Below are 18,432 nucleotides of genomic sequence, written 5' to 3' on the forward strand. Positions count from 1 at the left end.
AAAAAACTTTAAAGGTCATCAAACCCAACATTAACTCAGCACACAGCCAATTCCATGTCCCTCAGCATCACATCCATGTGGCTTTTAAGGATCTCCAGGGATGGTGACTCCACAACAACTCTGTGCTGGGCCTTGCCATCCCTTTGGTGAACCATTTTATTCCTAATATCCAACTTAATCCTCCCCTTGCACAACTGAAACCCATTTCTTCTTGTTTTATGACTTGTTCCTTGGGAGGAGAGACCCACACCCACCTTGCTCCAACCTCCTTTGAGTTGTAAAGAGTGAGAAGGTTCTTTCCACTCAGGGTGCAGCATCTTCTACCCATGCAAGCTCCTTACAGATTTGTCTTTACACATCCTGAGCAATAATTACACTTTCTTGCCCTAAACTCAGAAGAAACATCCCCACAGACACCTAAGGGAAGCTTTAGATTTGGATTTTTCTTTCCTCCTCCAACACCTCCAGGGTTGGGGAAGGTTTCTTTTCAAATTTTCTATGCAGAGAAACACAAGAAGGATGTGGACCTGTTGGAGGATGCCCAGAGGATGACCAGAAAAATAAACAGAGGGCTGGAGCAGCTCTCTTATGAAGACAGGATGAGGGATTTTCAACCTGGAGAAGAGAGGGATCCATGGGGACCTAAGAGCAGCTTTCTAGTACTTGGAGGACAACAGGAAAGATGAGAAGGGACTTTTTACAAGGGCTTGTAGTGAGAGGATAATGGTTTTAAACTGGAAGAGGGGAGAATTAAGTTAGAAATTAAAAGAAATTCTCTAGTGTAAGGGTGGTGAGACACTGGAACAGGTTGTCCAGAGAGGAGGTGGAAGCTCCATCCCTGGAAGCATCCAAATTCAGGTTGGATGGGGCTCTGAGCAACCTGAGGTGTCCCTGGCCATGCAAAGGGCTTGGAATTGGATGATTTTTGAGGTCCCTTCCAGTTCTAACCTTCCTATATCTCTTTTCCTTTCCCCCAGAGGCTCAGGCATGTGTTTATCTCCCACCCCAATGATCCTTTCCAGCAACCTGCATGTCTATAAAGGAAAATTCTAGGAGGGAAAATTCTAGGAGGGAAAATTCTAGGAGGGAAAATTCTAGGAGGGAAAATTCTAGGAGGGAAAATTCTAGGAGGGAAAATTCTAGGAGGGAAAATTCTAGGAGGGAAAATTCTAGGAGGGAAAATTCTAGGAGGGAAAATTCTAGGAGGGAAAATTCTAGGAGGGAAAATTCTAGGAGGGAAAATTCTAGGAGGGAAAATTCTAGGAGGGAAAATTCTAGGAGGGAAAATTCTAGGAGGGAAAATTCTAGGAGGGAAAATTCTAGGAGGGAAAATTCTAGGAGGGAAAATTCTAGGAGGGAAAATTCTAGGAGGGAAAATTCTAGGAGGGAAAATTCTAGGAGGGAAAATTCTAGGAAGGAAAATCTAGGAAGGAAAATCTAGGAAGGAAAATTCTAGGAGGGAAAATTCTAGGAGGGAAAATTCTAGGAGGGAAAATTCTAGGAGGGAAAATTCTAGGAGGGAAAATTCTAGGAGGGAAAATTCTAGGAGGGAAAATTCTAGGAGGGAAAATTCTAGGAGGGAAAATTCTAGGAGGGAAAATTCTAGGAGGGAAAATTCTAGGAGGGAAAATTCTAGGAGGGAAAATTCTAGGAAGGAAAATTCTAGGAAGGAAAATTCTAGGAAGGAAAATTCTAGGAAGGAAAATTCTAGGAAAACAAACCCCACAGCATGCCCAAGACTTACCAAGCTATGCTAATCCTGGGATCCAGGTAATTCAGCTTGGATGTGCCCAGAGCAATCTGTTTGTTCTCCTCCTTATCTGTGGCTTGGACGTTCAACCTGGCCAGCTGCTCTTCCAGCCTCAGCAGGAGCTTCTTTTTCTTCTCCACGTTGCTGAGGGCAGAGGAAGAGAAACACAAAGAGCATCTTAAAATTAGAAGAGAAGCAGCAGGAGTCAAATATAGAGCAGCTCTGGCCTGCTGCTGCTGTTTGGGAAGGTGATGGGAATCCAAGAAGCTCCAGCTCAGAGCAAGCTCTGCACTCATATTGGGTCCCAAAAAGCTTGAGTCTAGAAATACTAAAAAGAGTCACAGAATTTTAGGGGTTGGAAGGGACCCCTGAAGATAATTTAGTCCAAACTCCCTGCTGGAGAATAACTCCAGAGATGGTGAATCCATCACCTCTCTGGGCAGCTTGTTCCAGTGCTGTTATTTCTAAATAATAGGAATAAAAGTAAATAGGATAGATTAGATAATCAGATAGATGGATAAAATAAATAAAGAAACTCTTCTTTATGTTTTAATTGAACACCTTGTGTTCCAGTTTGGAGCCCCTGCTCCTTTTCCTTTCACTGGACATGAAAAGAGTCTGATCCCATCCTCCTGACACCCACCCTGTAGATATTTCCAAAAATTGGATGAGATCCCCTCTCAGTCTTCTCCTCTCCAGGCTGAACAGCCCCAGCTCAGACTTTTCCTTCCATGGTTGCTGCTCCACTGCCCTCAGCATCTCAGTGGCTCTGTGCTGGACTCTCCCCAGTAATTCCTTATCCTTATCCTGAACTGGGAAGCCCAGACCTGGACACAGTTCTCCAGATGTGGCCTCACCAGGAGAGAGAAGGAGCAGAACCTCCCTCAACCTGCTGGCCCCACCATCCTTGATGCCCCCCAGGTGCCCATTGGCCTCGTTGCCCACAAGGGCACATCACTAGCCCATGCTCATCCTGTTGTGACCAGGACTCCTCCCAGGGCTTTTCCCACAGAATTTTTTCCAGAGAGCCCTTTTTCCAGGGATTTCCAGCAGGTCAAGCCCTAACCTGTACTGGTGCATGGGGTTGTTCTTCCCAACAAGGGGTAATGATTTTTTAAGCTGGAAAAAGGAAGATTTAAGTTAGATTTTAGGAAGAAATTCTTTATTTTGAGGGTGGGGAGACCCTGGCCCAGGTTGTCCAGAGAAGCTGTGACTGCCCCATCCCTGGAAGTGTTCAAATCCAGGTTGGATGGGGCTTGGAGCAACCTGGGCTGGTTGGAGGTGTCCCTGCCCATGCAGGGGGTTGGAACTGGATGATTTTTAAGGTTCCTTCCAACCCAAACCATAATTCTAGGTGCAGCACCTTATGCTTGCCCTTGTTGAGCCTCAGTTTCTTCTCCACCCATCTGAATGGCCAAGTAGAATATCCCTTGAGCACCAAACCCCCTCAAGCACACTGAGCTCCTAAGGCACCTTTTAAAATAGAATTTTTCCCACCAAAAATGGGGCAAGCACAGGAGCCAGCACCCAGCAAAAGCCACCTCCTCAAATCCAGGCTTCAGGAGCAACCCCCATCTCCAGCAACTTCCTTTGCATCTCAGCAGCACAAGGCAGGAGGAGAACACACAAAGTGCCAGAGTAAAACAGAAAATACAACTCATGTCTCTGCTCCAGCTTTCTGTTTCTGGTCAGCAGGTCCCATCTGGGCCCTGGGAGAGGACACAATGTCCTGGTTTGGGCCAGGATAAAGGTGATTTTCTGTCTTGGACTTTTGCTTTCAGCTGAGTCTCTTGGAAGGAGCTGCACTTGCTGAAATGAACAGCAAGTTTCTCAGGCAGTGTCTGCTGCTGGGACTGATCCCACTCGATGTTTAGAGTTCCAGCTGGAGAATGGGGTGCAGAACCAAGGCCACTGCTCAGCTCTGAGGAACATTTGGCCCTCTGCAAGGAGAAAAGGAGGCAAGAGGTCCCAGCTGCAGCCCTCCTTTGGGGAGGAACAGACAAGAGAAATGGCCAGAATTGACCAAACAGAGGATTCCATCCCATCCACCTCATCCTCAGGAGAAATTGGAGGGATCACCAGGGGCAAAGCCCTTCCTGCTTCCCCTTCTTCCCCTGTGCCTGTTTGCTTGGGCATCCTGGGAGGATTCCATCCCTTCCTCTGCCTGTGCTCCTGATCCATGCCAGCCTGAATCTGTGTGTTCCTGCCTCCAGCTCCCCACTGCTGCTGAGCCCAGGAGTCCAGCCTGGTCTTTCCCAGGGCTGCCCTGCAGCCTGGGTGGGGATGGGAGAGTTATTGGGGGAAAGGGGGGAGGAACCTGGGATCCATTTTCCTGTCTATTTGTATAGATTTAGTCATTTTTCCTATTTCTCATTCCTGTTTCCTTAAAGCTGTGTAGTTTAGTTTCCAACCCATCAGTCTCTCTCCCTTATTCTCTCTCCTTCCTTTATCAGGGAGGGGAAGGGGATTAATAGGGAGCATCTGGTATCTCTTTTAATTGCCAGGGCAGTGTTAAACCCTGACACACAACTTTGGACAGACCTCATCCAATGATTACTGGAGGGATCAGACAGCCCACAAGCCACCCCTTGAGCATCCCATGAGCAAACCACACATCAGTTCATCCTCCTCTTCAACCCCAAGCCAGGCATCCCTGGCACCATGGCACCTGCAAGATAATTCCAAGCCAGCAGCTTGGGTTGAAATCTGAGTATTCACAGATGCCAAATCACCAAAAAATCCACCCCAGAGGAGCTCTCAGACATCCTACAATTGCAAAAAAACCTTTCAGGAGGCCACCACCCATCTTCCAGGCTGCCATGAGACAAGAGGCACCAACGTGGGCATCTCAGAGTTGATTAGCTACACGTAGGGTGTTGGGCTGAACCATCCCCATCCTCTCTGTGGACAGAGATCCCTCTGCAAAAGAGGGATATAAGGAAAAGTCACTCACGCCTCTGCTTTGGCATCTTTTGTGTCTTCAAACTCATCTTCAGCTTCTTTCAGCTTTTGCTGGGCCTCCTCCACCTGTTGCTTCTTGGCATTGATCTGTGAAAGCAAAGACAAAGTCAACCCCTGCTCCTGGAGCTTTCATCTTCCTCCCTCTTCTCCTTTCCTTTGTCAACCCCCATTCCTCAATTTCTTACCACTCCTACTCCAGCAACTTCTCCCTGCAGGACCTGAAGAATTTCTTAGCATCCTCCAAATGTTCCTCATGATACTGAACCCAGAAATATTTGATCATCTTGGGCAACTGCCTGGCTCATTACAGTGATGATTTTTTTTTTTTTTTTGGTTGGAAGGGACCTCAGAGATCATCAAGTCCAACCCTTGATCCACTCCCCCCGTGGTTCCCAGCCCATGGCACTGAGTGCCACATCCAGGCTCTTTTGAAATATCTCCAGGGATGGAGAATCCACTCCTTCCCTGGGCAGCCCATTCCAATGTCTGATCACCCTCTCCAGAAAGAAATTCTTTCTAATGTCCAACCTAAACCTCCCCTGGCACAACTTGAGACCTCTTGTGCCCTCTTGTCTTGCTGAGAGTTGTCTGGGAAAAGAGCCCAACCCCCCCCTGGCTCCAACCTCCTTTCAGGGAGTTGGAGAGAGTGATGAGGTCTCCCCTGAGCCTCCTCTTCTCCAGCCTCAACACCCCCAGCTCCCTCAGCCCTTCCTCACAGGAATTCTGCTGGATCCCTTCCCAGCCTCCTTGCTCTTCTCTGGACCTGCTCCAGCACCTCAATCTCCTTCCTGAGCTGAGGGGCCCAGAACTGGACACAGGACTCAAGCTGTGGCCTCCCCAGGGCTGAGCACAGGGGCAGAATCTCTTCCCTGGACCTGCTGGCCACGCTGTTCCTGAGCCAGCCCAGGATGCCATTGGCCTTCTTGGCCACCTGGGCACACTGCTGGCTCATGTTCAGCTTCCTGGCAATCCAGACTCCCAGGTCCCTCTCTGCCTGGCTGCTCTCAGCCACTCTGTGCCCAGCCTGGAGCTCCCCATGGGGTTGTTGTGGCCAAAGTGCAGGACCCAGCACTTGGAATGTTGAACCTCATCCCGTTGGGATCAGCCCAACTCTCCAGTCTGTCCAGGTCCCTCTGCAGAGCCCTCCTGCCTTCCAGCTGATCCACACTCCCCCCCAGCTTAGTGTCATCTGCAAATTTACTGATGATGGACTCAATCCCCTCATCTAAATCATCTATAAAGATATTAAACAGAACTGGGCCCAACACTGATCCCTGGGGGACACATCTTGGGCAACTGCCTGAGACTGCCTGGCTCGTGACAGTGATGGAGCCCACTGGGAAGACCCAAGTTCACCAGTAGAATATCAACAAAATCTGAGGACCATTCAAAGTGGTACTTTGAGGTATTTTCACAGCAGCCACAAGAAATTGCCCTCCAGGAAGCAGCCAGATAGGAAAATCCAATTTTCCTGGTCCTGAGCCAAGGGTGTGGAAACTGTGACATAAGCTTGGTTTGAAGACACCCAATGATGAAAAAAATAAACAAAACCAAAACAAAACACACCACAACTCTGTGCCAAGTGCCCTTCATCCAACATCTGAGCTTATCCCATCCCTCTCCACCCCTGGGTTACTGATGTCTCTGCACTGATTTAAGAGCCACCACTCCTGCTTTATTCCCTGATAGGCTTGAGCAATGTCATCTCTCTAAGCATCAGGTTCATCCTGCCTCTCCCCCCCCAAAAAAAAATGTATTGGGGATGAGATGAGGTTTGGAAGCTCTGAGTTTGGTCTGTCTCACCTTGGCCTGGAGGATTTGCATGGATTTCTCAAAAGTTTTTGGTGTGGATCTCTGATGGTTGCACAGGATGGCCACAGCTCGGTTGGCTCGGTTGTAGGAGAGGAGTTTTTCTGCAACGTTGCCTTCAGCTGGAAATAAATGGAAGAATCACTATTTCTCCTTCCAAGGAGTTGTGAAGGGGAGGGAACAGACCAGAACACCAATAAATTGTTCACCTTTTCCCCCCCTTTCTCAAGGGAGAGCAAGGCTGGCTGGGGAAACCGGGGAAGGACACCTGAGCATCGTTGAATTTGATGTTGTGCCTCATCACAAAAAAAAAAATCATTTGACCAACCAGAAAGGCAAAAAAAGGGACAAAACTAAAAAATATTCCCATTTTGTCCACTAGTTACTCAGATTATCACTGTGCAAGCAACTATTTCTCATTTGACATAGTCCCCAACCTGCTGCACACTCCCATAAGTTACGTACCCCTCTACAACAAGGTGCAAGACCTGCCAAGGAGGGAGGAGCAGGCACTTCTAGGGACCCCAAAGGAATGGATGGACAACCCTGAGCCCATTGTCACCCCAAGGCAGCCACTGATGTGACAAACACTGTTAGGAACTCACGGTTAGTGAGAGCCTTGAGCTGCTCCTGCAAAGTGATGGAGGCGTTGTAGGTCCTGAACACTTTGGCAGTCAAACCATCCATCAGCTTCTGGAGGTGTTTGTTCAAGATGGTTGTCTGGAGGAAGGAAGACAGGACAAGTAGAGGAAGAAGGAAGGAAGAGAACAAGAACAATAAATTTTCAGACAATTTCCTTCTTAAGCAATCGACTAAGACATTAATTCCCCTGTAGCTTACAGATCTATCTGCTGAGTCAGGTGCTCACCTACCCAATGCTGCCATGAACTCCACCTAAAACCATGGAAAAACTCTGGAAGTCAATAATTTCTGCCCATTTGTGTTCACACCTCACATCCAAGATCCCACCTGGCATCTCTGATCTACAGAGCACATCAGGCTGCAGCTGGACTGGAAAAAGAAGCCTCCAAGAAGAGTCACTTGAGGTTGGGAGGAAGCCTTACTGGGACCAAGCAAACCTATCACAGATGAATCCTGTTTAACCAGAGCAGTTTCTTCAGAGGAAAGACAGGAAAACGTTTTTTAGGGAATGCAGGGAGAGGGGAACCATGAAGAAAAAGAAGAGGGAGGATGTTTTTGCAGAGGGGTAGAGATCAGGAGGAAAAGTCTGCAGCACATTTCTCCAGCATCCTCTCACACTTCTGCCAAAAAGTGTCAAACAGTTGAGGCTTCACACACCACCTCAAACAACTTCCCAAGTTAAAAAAAGCCCGAGCAGATGAGTCGGAGGAGGAAAGGAGCAGAAAGCCACCTCCTTAGGTGGGACACGGGTTACCTGTGGGTGCAAGCAGGCAGCCAAACCTACATTTAGAGAAGCAGAGATGCTACCAGGATAGAAAGTGGTGTCTCAGAAGAGGAGATAATTAAAACCAGGGTAAGGGGTGGCACTAACACAGCCCCACAGCCTGAACATAGGTTCCACGAATTAGTTTCAGCTCCCTTCTGGGCCATCAGTGCTGCTTCAACAACCCCATGGGGAGCTCCAGGCTGGGCACAGAGTGGCAGAAAGGGACCTGGGAGTCTGGATTGCCAGGAAGCTGAACATGAGCCAGCAGTGTGCCCAGGTGGCCAAGAAGGCCAATGGCATCCTGGGCTGGCTCAGGAACAGCGTGGCCAGCAGGTCCAGGGAAGGGATTCTGCCCCTGTGCTCAGCCCTGGGGAGGCCACAGCTTGAGTCCTGTGTCCAGTTCTGGGCCCCTCAGCTCAGGAAGGAGATTGAGGTGCTGGAGCAGGTCCAGAGAAGAGCAAGGAGGCTGGGAAGGGATCCAGCACAAGTCCTGTGAGGAAGGGCTGAGGGAGCTGGGGGTGTTGAGGCTGGAGAAGAGGAGGCTCAGGGGAGACCTCATCACTCTCTACAACTCCCTGAAAGGAGGTTGGAGCCAGGGGGGGGTTGGGCTCTTTTCCCAGGCAACTCTCAGCAAGACAAGAGGGCACAAGAGGTCTCAAGTTGTGCCAGGGGAGGTTTAGGTTGGACATTAGAAAGAATTTCTTTAGGGAGAGGGTGATCAGCCATTGGAATGGGCTGCCCAGGGAAGGGGTGGATTCTCCATCCCTGGAGATATTTCAAAAGAGCCTGGATGTGGCACTCAGTGCCATGGGCTGGGAACTGCAGCAGGAGTGGATCAAGGGTTGGACTTGATGATCTCTGAGGTCCCTTCCAACCCAGCCAATTCTGTGATTCTATGAACTCACACTGAGCCTGTCGAAGAGGTCATCTGTTGGGTCCTTGTTTTTCATGAACAGCTGCAGGTTCTTGAACACCTAAAGTGGAAGAAGCGATGGCTCTGGTCAGGGAGCAGGAAGCAAATTGCTCCCAGACATCTCCTTCCTCTCCATCTGCCTCCTCACACAGATGGACTCTGATTTAGATTCATGTTGGACACATCCCATCACATCACCAACCTGCTCAGCACCAAGGTCTGCCACCAGGGCCCCAAAACCACTGGTTCTCCAGGCTGGTTCCCCCCATCTCTGCTATCCCTGGGGCTCCCCACAAACACGATTAAAATCTTCTATCCCTGTCCTGGTTTGGGCCAGGATAAAGGGGATTTTCTGTCTTGGACTTTTGCTTTCAGCTGAGTCTCTTGGAAGGAGCTGCACTTGCTGAAATGAACAGCAAGTTTCTCAGGCAGTGTCTGCTGCTGGGACTGATCCCACTCGATGTTTAGAGTTCCAGCTGGAGAATGGGGTGCAGAACCAAGGCCACTGCTCAGCTCTGAGGAACATTTGGTCCTCTGCAAGGAGAAAAGGAGGCAAGAGGTCCCAGCTGCAGCCCTCCTTTGGGGAGGAACAGACAAGAGAAATGGCCAGAATTGACCAAACAGAGGATTCCATCCCATCCACCTCCTCCTCAGGATAAATTGGAGGGATCACCAGGGTCAGAGCCCTTCCTGCTTCCCCTTCTTCACCTGTGCCTGGTTGCTTGGGCATCCTGGGAGGATTCCATCCCTTCCTCTGCCTGTGCTCCTGATCCATGCCAGCCTGAATCTGTGTGTTCCTGCCTCCAGCTCCCCACTGCTGCTGAGCCCAGGAGTCCAGCCTGGACTTTCCCAGGGCTGCCCTGCAGCCTGGGTGGGGATGGGAGAGTTCTTGGGGGAAAGGGGGGAGGAACCTGGGATCCATTTTCCTGGATATTTACATAGATTTAGTCATTTTTCCTATTTCTCATTCCTGTTCCATTAAAGCTGTGTAGTTTAGTTACCAACCCATCAGTCTCTCTCCCTTATTCTCTCTCCTTTCTTATCAGGGAAGGGAGAGAGATTAATAGGGAGCATCTTTTATTTGGTTTAATTGCCAGGCCAATGTTAAACCCTGCCATGGTGTTAAAGCCCAGGAGGCATCTTTGCCATTCAGATGTAGATTTGTAGATTTTTGTAGATGTAGATTTGGGATTGACAACCCCAGCCACCCAACCTCCCCCCTGCCTCTGCTTCTGAGGCCATTTCTGCCACCCCATTTCTTCTCTCCCCACTCACCATCTTCTCCACGGACACTTTGTTGTAGTAACGGATTGAGTCTTTCCCAAGGAAGTCAAATTCCACCACGTTCTCCAGCTCATCCAGCTTGGGATGAAGCTTGATGTGCTCCACACGTAGGGAACAGCACCCAACAGTGTCTGCAGTCTCCCCTTCCTCCTTCTCATTGCCAGCTCGAAGGGCCAGCTGGAAGGAGAGAGTGAGACATCCATCCCACCCCACCTGAATTCCCCTTCCCAAAATTATTGAAGAGGACACAGGGAGTGAGGAAAAAAAAAGAGAAACCTCCAGCAAGGAGGTTATTTCACTGCTCTAAGACACCCCAAAATTAAAATAAGCTGCCTAAAATCAAATTATTCAGCTCTACAGGGGGCTCTTTGCCATCACACGGATGCAGGTGAAGTCCAGGAAGGAGAGCACAGCTCCTGCCCTGCCACACAACTGCAGCCTCCAGGACAATTCCCAGATTATAGAATCCCAGTAGAGAAGCAGAGAATCATTTTGGCTGGAAAAGACCTTGGAGTCCAATCTAACCTAGCATAGAGTCAAGTCCACCACTAAACCATGTCAGCACCATCAGGATCACATCTCCACACCTTTAAAATCCCTCCAAGGATGCTGACTCCACCACTGCCCTGGGCAGCCTGTGCCAGGGCCTCACAACCCTTTCTGCAAACATTGCTTTTTTCCTAATATCCAATCTAAACCTCTCCTTGAGGCCTTTTTCTCTTGTCCTGTGGATTGTTACTTGGGAGACCCCAACGTGCACTTCATTCCAACCTCATCTCAGGTCACTGCAGAGGTCAAGAAGGTCTCCCCTCAACTTTCTTTTCTCCAGTTCTCTCACCCACTCAAAGATTTGTCCTTCAGACCCTTCTCCAGCTCTTCTGTCCTTCTCTGGGTCCTCTCCAACCCCTCCATGTCCTTCTTGCAGTGAGGGGCCCCAAACTGAACCCAAGATTCAAGGTGCACCCTCACCTCTTTCCAGCCCGGGGGGGGGATGATCCCTGCCCTGGTCCTGGTGGCCACATTATTGCTGATACAAGCCAGGATGCTGTTGGCCTTCTTGGCCACCTGGACACATTCAAATGGTGTCAACCAACACCCCCAGAGGTCTTTTCCCACAGGCTTCCTGCCCACTCTTGCCCCTGAGGAGCATCTCTGGGGAGCATCCACAGACCCAAAACATCCTAGAGGGTGGGGATCAGGGAAGTTAAATCCCAACTTCCAAAGGGAAGGAGCACCTGGAGGCCAGGGTGAGATTGCAGGTACCTTATCAATGAAGTAGAGGGCCACTGCTCTTTGCCTCTTCATCATCTCCTTGGACTTCCAGTCAGCTTGGTACTGAGCTCGGATTTTATGGACAACACCCTTCAATCTCCGAGCTACCTCATACTTCTGCCAGTCCTTCTCCCCCTGGAAAGAGAAATGGACATTTTCACCCAGTTCCCCAGCTTCCTTCCACCCCTACCAGCCAAACCCTGCTCTGGAAACATCTTCAGAAGTTAATACTGTTCAAACCCCATTTTTTTTTTCCCCCCCTCGAGAAAAATCCAGGATGCGGAAAATTTAGAACAGAAACTGTTTTTCCAGGTTCTTCCTTCTGCTGGATCCTGGGATCCTGGCCAAGTCTGAGCTGCTCATAGCCTGGAGATGCCCAAGCAGCCAGCAGATAGGATGTGCAGAGCCAAGCTTGGATGCTTGGATGCCACCAGTGGGGACCAATAATGCACTTGATCATTGATGCCCAACTTGCAGGCAGTTTCCTTATTTGTTTTGAGGTTAGGAAGTGGCTTTAAATCATAAAATCACAGGATAGCTTGGGTTGGAAAAGACCTTAATGATCATCTAGTTCCAAACCCCCTCCCATGGACAGGGACACCTCCCACCAGCCCAGGTTGCTCCAAGCCCCATCCAACCTGGGCTTCAATATTTCTAAGGAGGCATCCAGAGCTTCTCTGGGCAAATCATCTTTCCCTCTTCACAGTGTTAGAGAATCACAGAAAATTAGGGTTGGAAGGGACCTTGGAAGATCATAGAGTCCAATCCCTCCCCTGCCAGAGCAGGGTCACCTCCAGCAGGTGACACAGGGACACATCCAGGTGGGGCTTGAATGTCCCCAGGGAAGGAGACAAGGAGACAAGGGTTGGACTTGATGATCCCAGAGCTCCTTTCCAACCAAAATGATTCTGTGATTCTCTCCTCACCACCCAACAGCATTCCAAGAAGTTTAGTTTGCCCTCTTTTTTGGAAGGGGTGGGAAGAATAAAAAGAATTTTTTTTTTTTTTTGACATGCCACATCTCTGCTTTCCCCTGATCCTGCCACCTGACAAAAAAAACCCAACACCCCCAATAAAATCAAGAGCAGCATCACTCCAACCTTCAGCTTGGAGCTGGGGTTCAGCATGATGTACTTCAAAGTGTTCTGGATGTTTTCTGTCCAGGAGGCCAACCAAGTGACAGTGTTGTCAAACCTCACCTCCTTCCACTTGTGCCCTTCTGGTGGCTCAGGGATCTTGGAGTCCCTGGAAAACAGAGCAAGGTTACAACCTTCAGACCATGATGGAGAAGAAAAAGGTCAACAGCTCAGCTGGTTCTTCACAGCAAGCCAAGGATGCTCAACACATTGAAGCATTCCTTACAGAAAGCTTGGAGACCACCTAAAATTGTTCCACAAGAATTTTATCATCTCCTTTGGACATCCCAGGAGAACTTCCTGGGCTGGTGGGGAGTGGGTTAAATCAAGGCCACAAGGTCTTCTTAGGAGTGGTGGTTTAAGACCAATCAAAGTTCTAGAAGTTAGAAAGCAACCACTCTTAACCAAATCACTGCTTCTCCTCCCTCCAGTGAAGATCCTGATGTTTCCAGCCAGCATGAGGGACCCACAAAATGAGGAGGAATGGCTTGTTGGGAAGAGGAGCACAGGACAAACACAGAGCTGTCTCAAAGAGGCCCTAGAAGAAGCACTGGGGTGTCTGCAGTTGATTTGGGGTGAGCAGTGTGGGCACCAGCAAGAGATGGAGCTGCTGCCCAACCTCCTGACCACTGAGAAGCTAAATCAGACCCAACTCCACAGCAGACACCTGGAGGTGACCAGAAGGTGACAAAAAGCCTGCAGTGGGTTGAAGCTTCAGGGTGCCTAAAGCAGTGATGGGAGGAGCTGAGAAAACCCCCCAGCAGCTCCAGGCCAAGGAGATGTCCCCCCAAAACAGCCCCGTGAGCTCAGCTCTTCCCATGGCAACTCACTTGCTGCAGTTGATGACAACATCTTCTGGCATGATCCTCTTCTTCAGCATTCCCATTTTGGGGTGGTCACCACGGCCACGGAAAAGCCCTGGAGGCTCTGTTTTGAAGTTGCCAATCTTCTCCCTGTGCCCATCAAGGATGCAGTACCCATATTCCTCCTGGATTTTATCTGCCTCCTCCTTCAGTTTCTGAAACAAACACAGAGCTGAAAATCCCCTGGCTTGGGCCTGCCCATCCCTGCTCTCCATTCCAGGGAGAAGACAAGGCAGGAAAGCCAGAGCCCCAAGGATTGGAGGAAGGGGTGAGCATGGATTTAAGTCTGGTCCCAACACATGGCTCCTTTACCAACCCTCACAATGATGCTGAGCCAGCATGATGTGCTGATGGAATAAATTTAGGTGCCTCCTGAGCAAGTTCCACCATCCTCTGGACAGAGCAGAGCCTCTAATCATGGCCTTGGGCTGAGTGGTACCTTGCAGAGCCATGAAACATGAAGCATCTGCAGCTAAACCTCATGAAGAGAGGGGTGTGTGGGTGATGGGGATGGAGTTGGGCCAAAGTAGTCCCAGATCAGGGTGTAACAGCAGGAAAAAGAGACAGGATGCCCTAAGCTGGTCCCCAAGATGTCCTAGGAACCAAATCTTTACCTGCTTCTCCTCTTTGGGGAGAGCTTTCCGTGCCTCACTTTTCTCCACAAAGTACTTGTGGATCTCCCTGAAGTCACACTTGTCCAGCTCCTTGATGATCTCCTGCTCCTCTGAGGTCATCTCCTGAGCAAGAAATCAGCAGGACTGGGTCAAGCCAAGAGGCAAAAGTGATTCCAGACAGAGCTGGCACCTTTGCTTCTCTTTACAGAGAAGGAAGCAGGGCCCCACGTGATAATTCTGCAGAAAAATCAGGAGGCAGGAGCCACACCAGCTCCCCCAACCACATCCAGAAGGCCAGACTGCCTCTGCTCCAATTCCCATCCAATTCCTGGATACTTCCAGGGATGGGGCAGCCACAGCTTCTCCCAGCAACCCAAGCCAAGGTTTCACCACCCTCACAGCAAAGAATTTCTCAGCTAAATCTTCCCTCTTTCAGCTTGAAACCATTCCCCCTCATCCCATACCCTTGTAAAAAAACCCTTTCCAGCTTTTTTCTCCAGCCCCTTTCAGGTACTGGAAGGTTCTCCAAAGTCTCCCCAGAGCCTTCTTTGGTCCAGACTGAAGAATTCCAACTCTCTCCAGATGCTCCATCCCTAAGATCATTTTCCTGGACCTCCCCTGGACTCACTCCAACAGCTCCACATCCTTCTTGAGGGCTCCAGAACTGGATGCAGAGCTCCAGGGGAGCTCTCATGAGAGCTTGGTCTCTCTTGTCCTATTTATTGGTCATGCCCAGGTCATGGTTGGTTGTGCAGCTTGTGGTGAGCTTCTCAGGGCTGGTTGGAAAGTTCTCCTCAGGGCTGCTTCCAACTCCTTCATCCCCCAGGATGTATTTGGGATTGCACTGACCCATGGGAAGGATTTTCCTCTTGGCCTTCAGCTTCATCTTTGCACAGAGCCCCCCTCTCAAGCTTTTCAAGGATCCCTTCCAAATTTCACCACTGAAAACTCAGAGGCAGCACCAACCTGAAACACTCAAGGATGCTGCAGCCCCAAGAAGCAAGGAAAAAAATCATGGATGAGACATTAAGAAGAAATTCTGTGCTGTGAGGGTGGTGAGACCCTGGAACAGGTTTTCCAAGGAAGTTGTGGCTGCCCCATCCCTGGAAGTGTTGAAGGTTGGATGGGGCTTGGAGCATCCTGGTGGAAGTTGGCCCAGTGTTGGAACAAAATGATCTTTAAGGTCCCATCCAACCCAACCCATTCTATGAAAAATAAAGAAGTAAACCATAAAACCCTCATCCCTTCCAACTCCAGCTTCAGGTCTGGCTGGAGATGAGGGGTCCAATGCTGAGTGTTTAATGGGAGGAAGATCCTGGAGTGAAAGTACCTTCCTCCAGTCATGGAAAAAGTTGTTCTGGAAGATCTCCTTGGTGGTGTATTCGTGATCAAGCATTTTGGCATAAAAAGTGGCAATTTCCTCTGTGGCCAGGCTCAGCTTCAGGGGTTGGCCTAAGAAAAAAAAAAAAAAAAAAGAGGATTTTTAGCATTACTGAGGGTGACAACCCAGCCCCCTGGAAGTTATTTGGTGAATCTCAGTGCCAAAACAGGGACAAAGGGGTAAGAACAGAGCTTGGCAGAACTTCAGCACCCCAGGAGATGCTCTGCCTGATGCAGGGGGATCAAAACCCAGAGTTCTTGGCACAGCAGGATGCTGGTGGGGCCCTTCTGCCATCAAACATTTCAGTTGCTTCTCCAGGAGAGTGGAAATCCCAATTTATAGAACCAGAGAATGGTTTGAGTTGGATCCTTAAGGATCATCTAATTCCAATCCCCATCCATGGGCAGGGACACCTCCCACTAGATCAGGATGCTCAAGGTCCCATCCAGCCTGGAATTCAACACTTCCAGGGATGGAGCTTCCACAACTTCCCTGGGCAACCCGTGCCAGTGCCTCACCACCCTTAAAAAATTTCCTCCTTATTTCTAACCTAAATCTCCTCTCTTCCAGTTTTAAACCATTACCCCTTGTCCTCTCAGAAAAAAAAAAAAAAAAAATTAATTTTCATGGAGGTCACAGAGCTTCCAGCAGCCTCCAGGAAGTGGTGATGAGTCCCAAAGTGATGGTTCCACAGGGCAAGGTTTGCTTTCTGACCACTTCCAAGACCATGAATGCCTGGAGGTTTCATCTCCAAGACTTTCCCACAGGGATGGAGCAATTGTGGGAAGCTCAAAGCTGAGATTTGTGCTCCAGATCCAGATGCCAGAGCATCTCATGGTGGTCCAGTGCCTCTGGAATGATATCTTGGATCCTCTCCCAAATTCTTTGACTTAAAGCCTGGTGAATGCAAGAAACATCTTGGGCTTTTTCTAGAAAACCAATATTTAATTTTTTTTTTTTTTTTTCTGCAGAGCTCCAGGGGGTGGTTCAATCCCACCTGCAACAGCCACTCAGGTTTTTAGGGTTCCTGATCCCCACCTGAACTTCAGGGAATCAGCCCCATGACAACCTCCATGCAACACCCCAACCCTTTTCCCTTCTTGCTGCCAATCCAGAAACATTTTTTTCAGCCAGGAACCACAACACTTTCTGGAAAAAGAGCCAACATCACCCAAAATCCCAGATTTTGGGATGCACACAAGACACAGATGGGTATCCAGCACCTCAGAGAAGCTCCAAACCCTATCCAAGACTACACACACCTCCTCAGAGAGAAAAAAAAAAAATAAAAAAATCTGATGGTTCCATCCATGTCCCAGCAGTGCCCTCTGGTGCCAGCATTACCAATCACCTCAGTTACTCAAACTGGTAAAAAAAAAAATCAATTTTTTTCTACTTTAAAAAACCCCCAAGGTAAAGGAAGCCCCAAGAAGGAGGCTGAGGAGCACCAGCATCCCATGGGACTGGGTTTTGTCCCCATCTCCAGCATCCCTTGGTTAAAACCCAAAGTCCTGGTTGCCTCCTTCCCTTGAACTGTCAGAAAAAAATTGGGGATGGAGCAGAGAGGGGAAGAGAGCCCAGAAGGCATGGGAAGAAACCAAGGAGGACAGCAGGGACCTGGATCTCTCCTCTCAATCTTAGCCCCTCACTCATCCCCTGAGAATGGCTCTGAGAGGGATGTGATTTCTGGAGGCCCTGAGGACATTTGGTGCCAGGACCCAGCCAAAAACTGCCAAATTTTTTTTTTTTTTTTTTTTTTTTTTTTTTTGGGTGGGGGGTGTTAAGTGATGTCTCAGTCACTGAGGAAAACTGCAGCTCTCAGAAGCAAAAAAAAAAAAAAAATAAAATAAAAATCACATTTTCCCAGCTTGCCCAAAACCCAAAAAGCTCAAGCAGTGTCCAAACCCATTGCTTCACCTCCAAAAAAACCCCAAAACTGGTGGGGTTGGTGGTCCAGCCCCATCACTGCAGGTCCTGAAGCCAGGAGAGAGGCTGCACATCCCAGATCCATCCATGGGTGCCTGACAGCACCCTAAAACCAGACACAAGGGGGTCCCCACCTTGCTCAGGGTGCTCTGCATGGGGGAGGAGACAAGGAGCACCCTGCAACCCCCAGAAACCCATCAGGTGTCCCAATAACCCCAAAATTCCTACCATGTGCAAACCCCTCCAGCTTTAACTCAGGCTTGATCCTTTTGGGATATTTAAACCCTTGAGTTCTTTAGGGTCTGGAATATTTCTCTCCCTCACCCAAAACCAGATTTCAGCTCCTCATCCAGGCAGAAATCCTAAAAATCCCATAGGAAGGTGGCTTTACCATCATAATAAAACTGCACATCCTCAGGCAGGGGCTCGTAGAGGGGGACAAAATAGGGTCCACGGTGCTCCAGTTGGGTCCACTTCACCCCATCTTCTTTCTTCTCCTCTTCCCACCTGGAAGAGATCCACAGAAATCCATGAAAACCTCCCAACCTTGGGAATTTCTCCCAAATTCACCTTAAGGATCACAAACTGGGGTGGAAAGGACCCGAAATATCATTTATTTCCAACCCTTCTGCCATGGGAAACACCTCCAAGGATCAGGATGCTCCAAACCCCATCCAACCTGGGCTGAGAAAATTCCAGGGAAATTTCTCTGGGAAAACTGGGACAGTGTCACCACCCCCAGAGGAATTTCTTCCTAAAATTTCATCTAAATCCAACCTCTTCCAGTTTTAAACCCATAAATCCTTATCAGAGATGCTCTGGGAGCAGGGAGAGTGGTCACAAAACTCAGGAAAACTCCTCTTGTCTCTTCTGCTGCCTCAGTTTCCCCTTTTTTTTTCCAAGAAGAACCCAAAAAAAGAGAGGGAAAAGTGGCAAAATCAATGGGGTGGCACAAGGGGACAATAAAAGGGTGGATCCAAACTCATGGACACAGGTAGAGACCCCACTGCTGAGCCACAGAAAGGGCTGCAAGCACTAAAAATAAAAAAAAAATAAAATAAAAAAATAAAAAAGGACTTTTCTTTCTACTGCACCCAGTCCTCGCTGCCTCCTTA

At 49.1% G+C, this 18,432-nt stretch overlaps 1 protein-coding gene across 5 annotated transcripts in view; it reads right to left on the reverse strand.

The window, feature by feature from the left end:
- The window catches only part of TOP1MT (DNA topoisomerase I mitochondrial), a 163,102-nt gene extending 145,251 nt beyond the window's left edge, over positions 1 to 17,851 (reverse strand). For all 5 annotated transcript variants that reach the window (XM_071738523.1, XM_071738522.1, XM_071738519.1 and 2 more), the window contains exons 1-12: positions 17,709 to 17,851; positions 15,341 to 15,462; positions 14,011 to 14,133; positions 13,364 to 13,551; positions 12,498 to 12,642; positions 11,389 to 11,532; positions 10,117 to 10,302; positions 8,834 to 8,902; positions 7,126 to 7,240; positions 6,515 to 6,642; positions 4,704 to 4,798; positions 1,745 to 1,894 (exon numbers count right to left, since the gene is read on the reverse strand). In XM_071738523.1, coding sequence (XP_071594624.1) covers positions 1,745 to 1,894; positions 4,704 to 4,798; positions 6,515 to 6,642; positions 7,126 to 7,240; positions 8,834 to 8,902; positions 10,117 to 10,302; positions 11,389 to 11,532; positions 12,498 to 12,642; positions 13,364 to 13,551; positions 14,011 to 14,133; positions 15,341 to 15,406 — 1,409 coding nt within the window. In that variant the 5' untranslated portion in view covers positions 15,407 to 15,462; positions 17,709 to 17,851. The remainder of the gene's footprint in view (positions 1 to 1,744; positions 1,895 to 4,703; positions 4,799 to 6,514; positions 6,643 to 7,125; positions 7,241 to 8,833; positions 8,903 to 10,116; positions 10,303 to 11,388; positions 11,533 to 12,497; positions 12,643 to 13,363; positions 13,552 to 14,010; positions 14,134 to 15,340; positions 15,463 to 17,708) is intronic.
- Positions 17,852 to 18,432: the final 581 nt, after the last annotated feature.

The sequence above is a fragment of the Heliangelus exortis genome, chromosome 2 (assembly GCF_036169615.1).
Source record: "Heliangelus exortis chromosome 2, bHelExo1.hap1, whole genome shotgun sequence".
In the NCBI taxonomy this organism is placed as follows: domain Eukaryota; kingdom Metazoa; phylum Chordata; class Aves; order Apodiformes; family Trochilidae; genus Heliangelus; species Heliangelus exortis.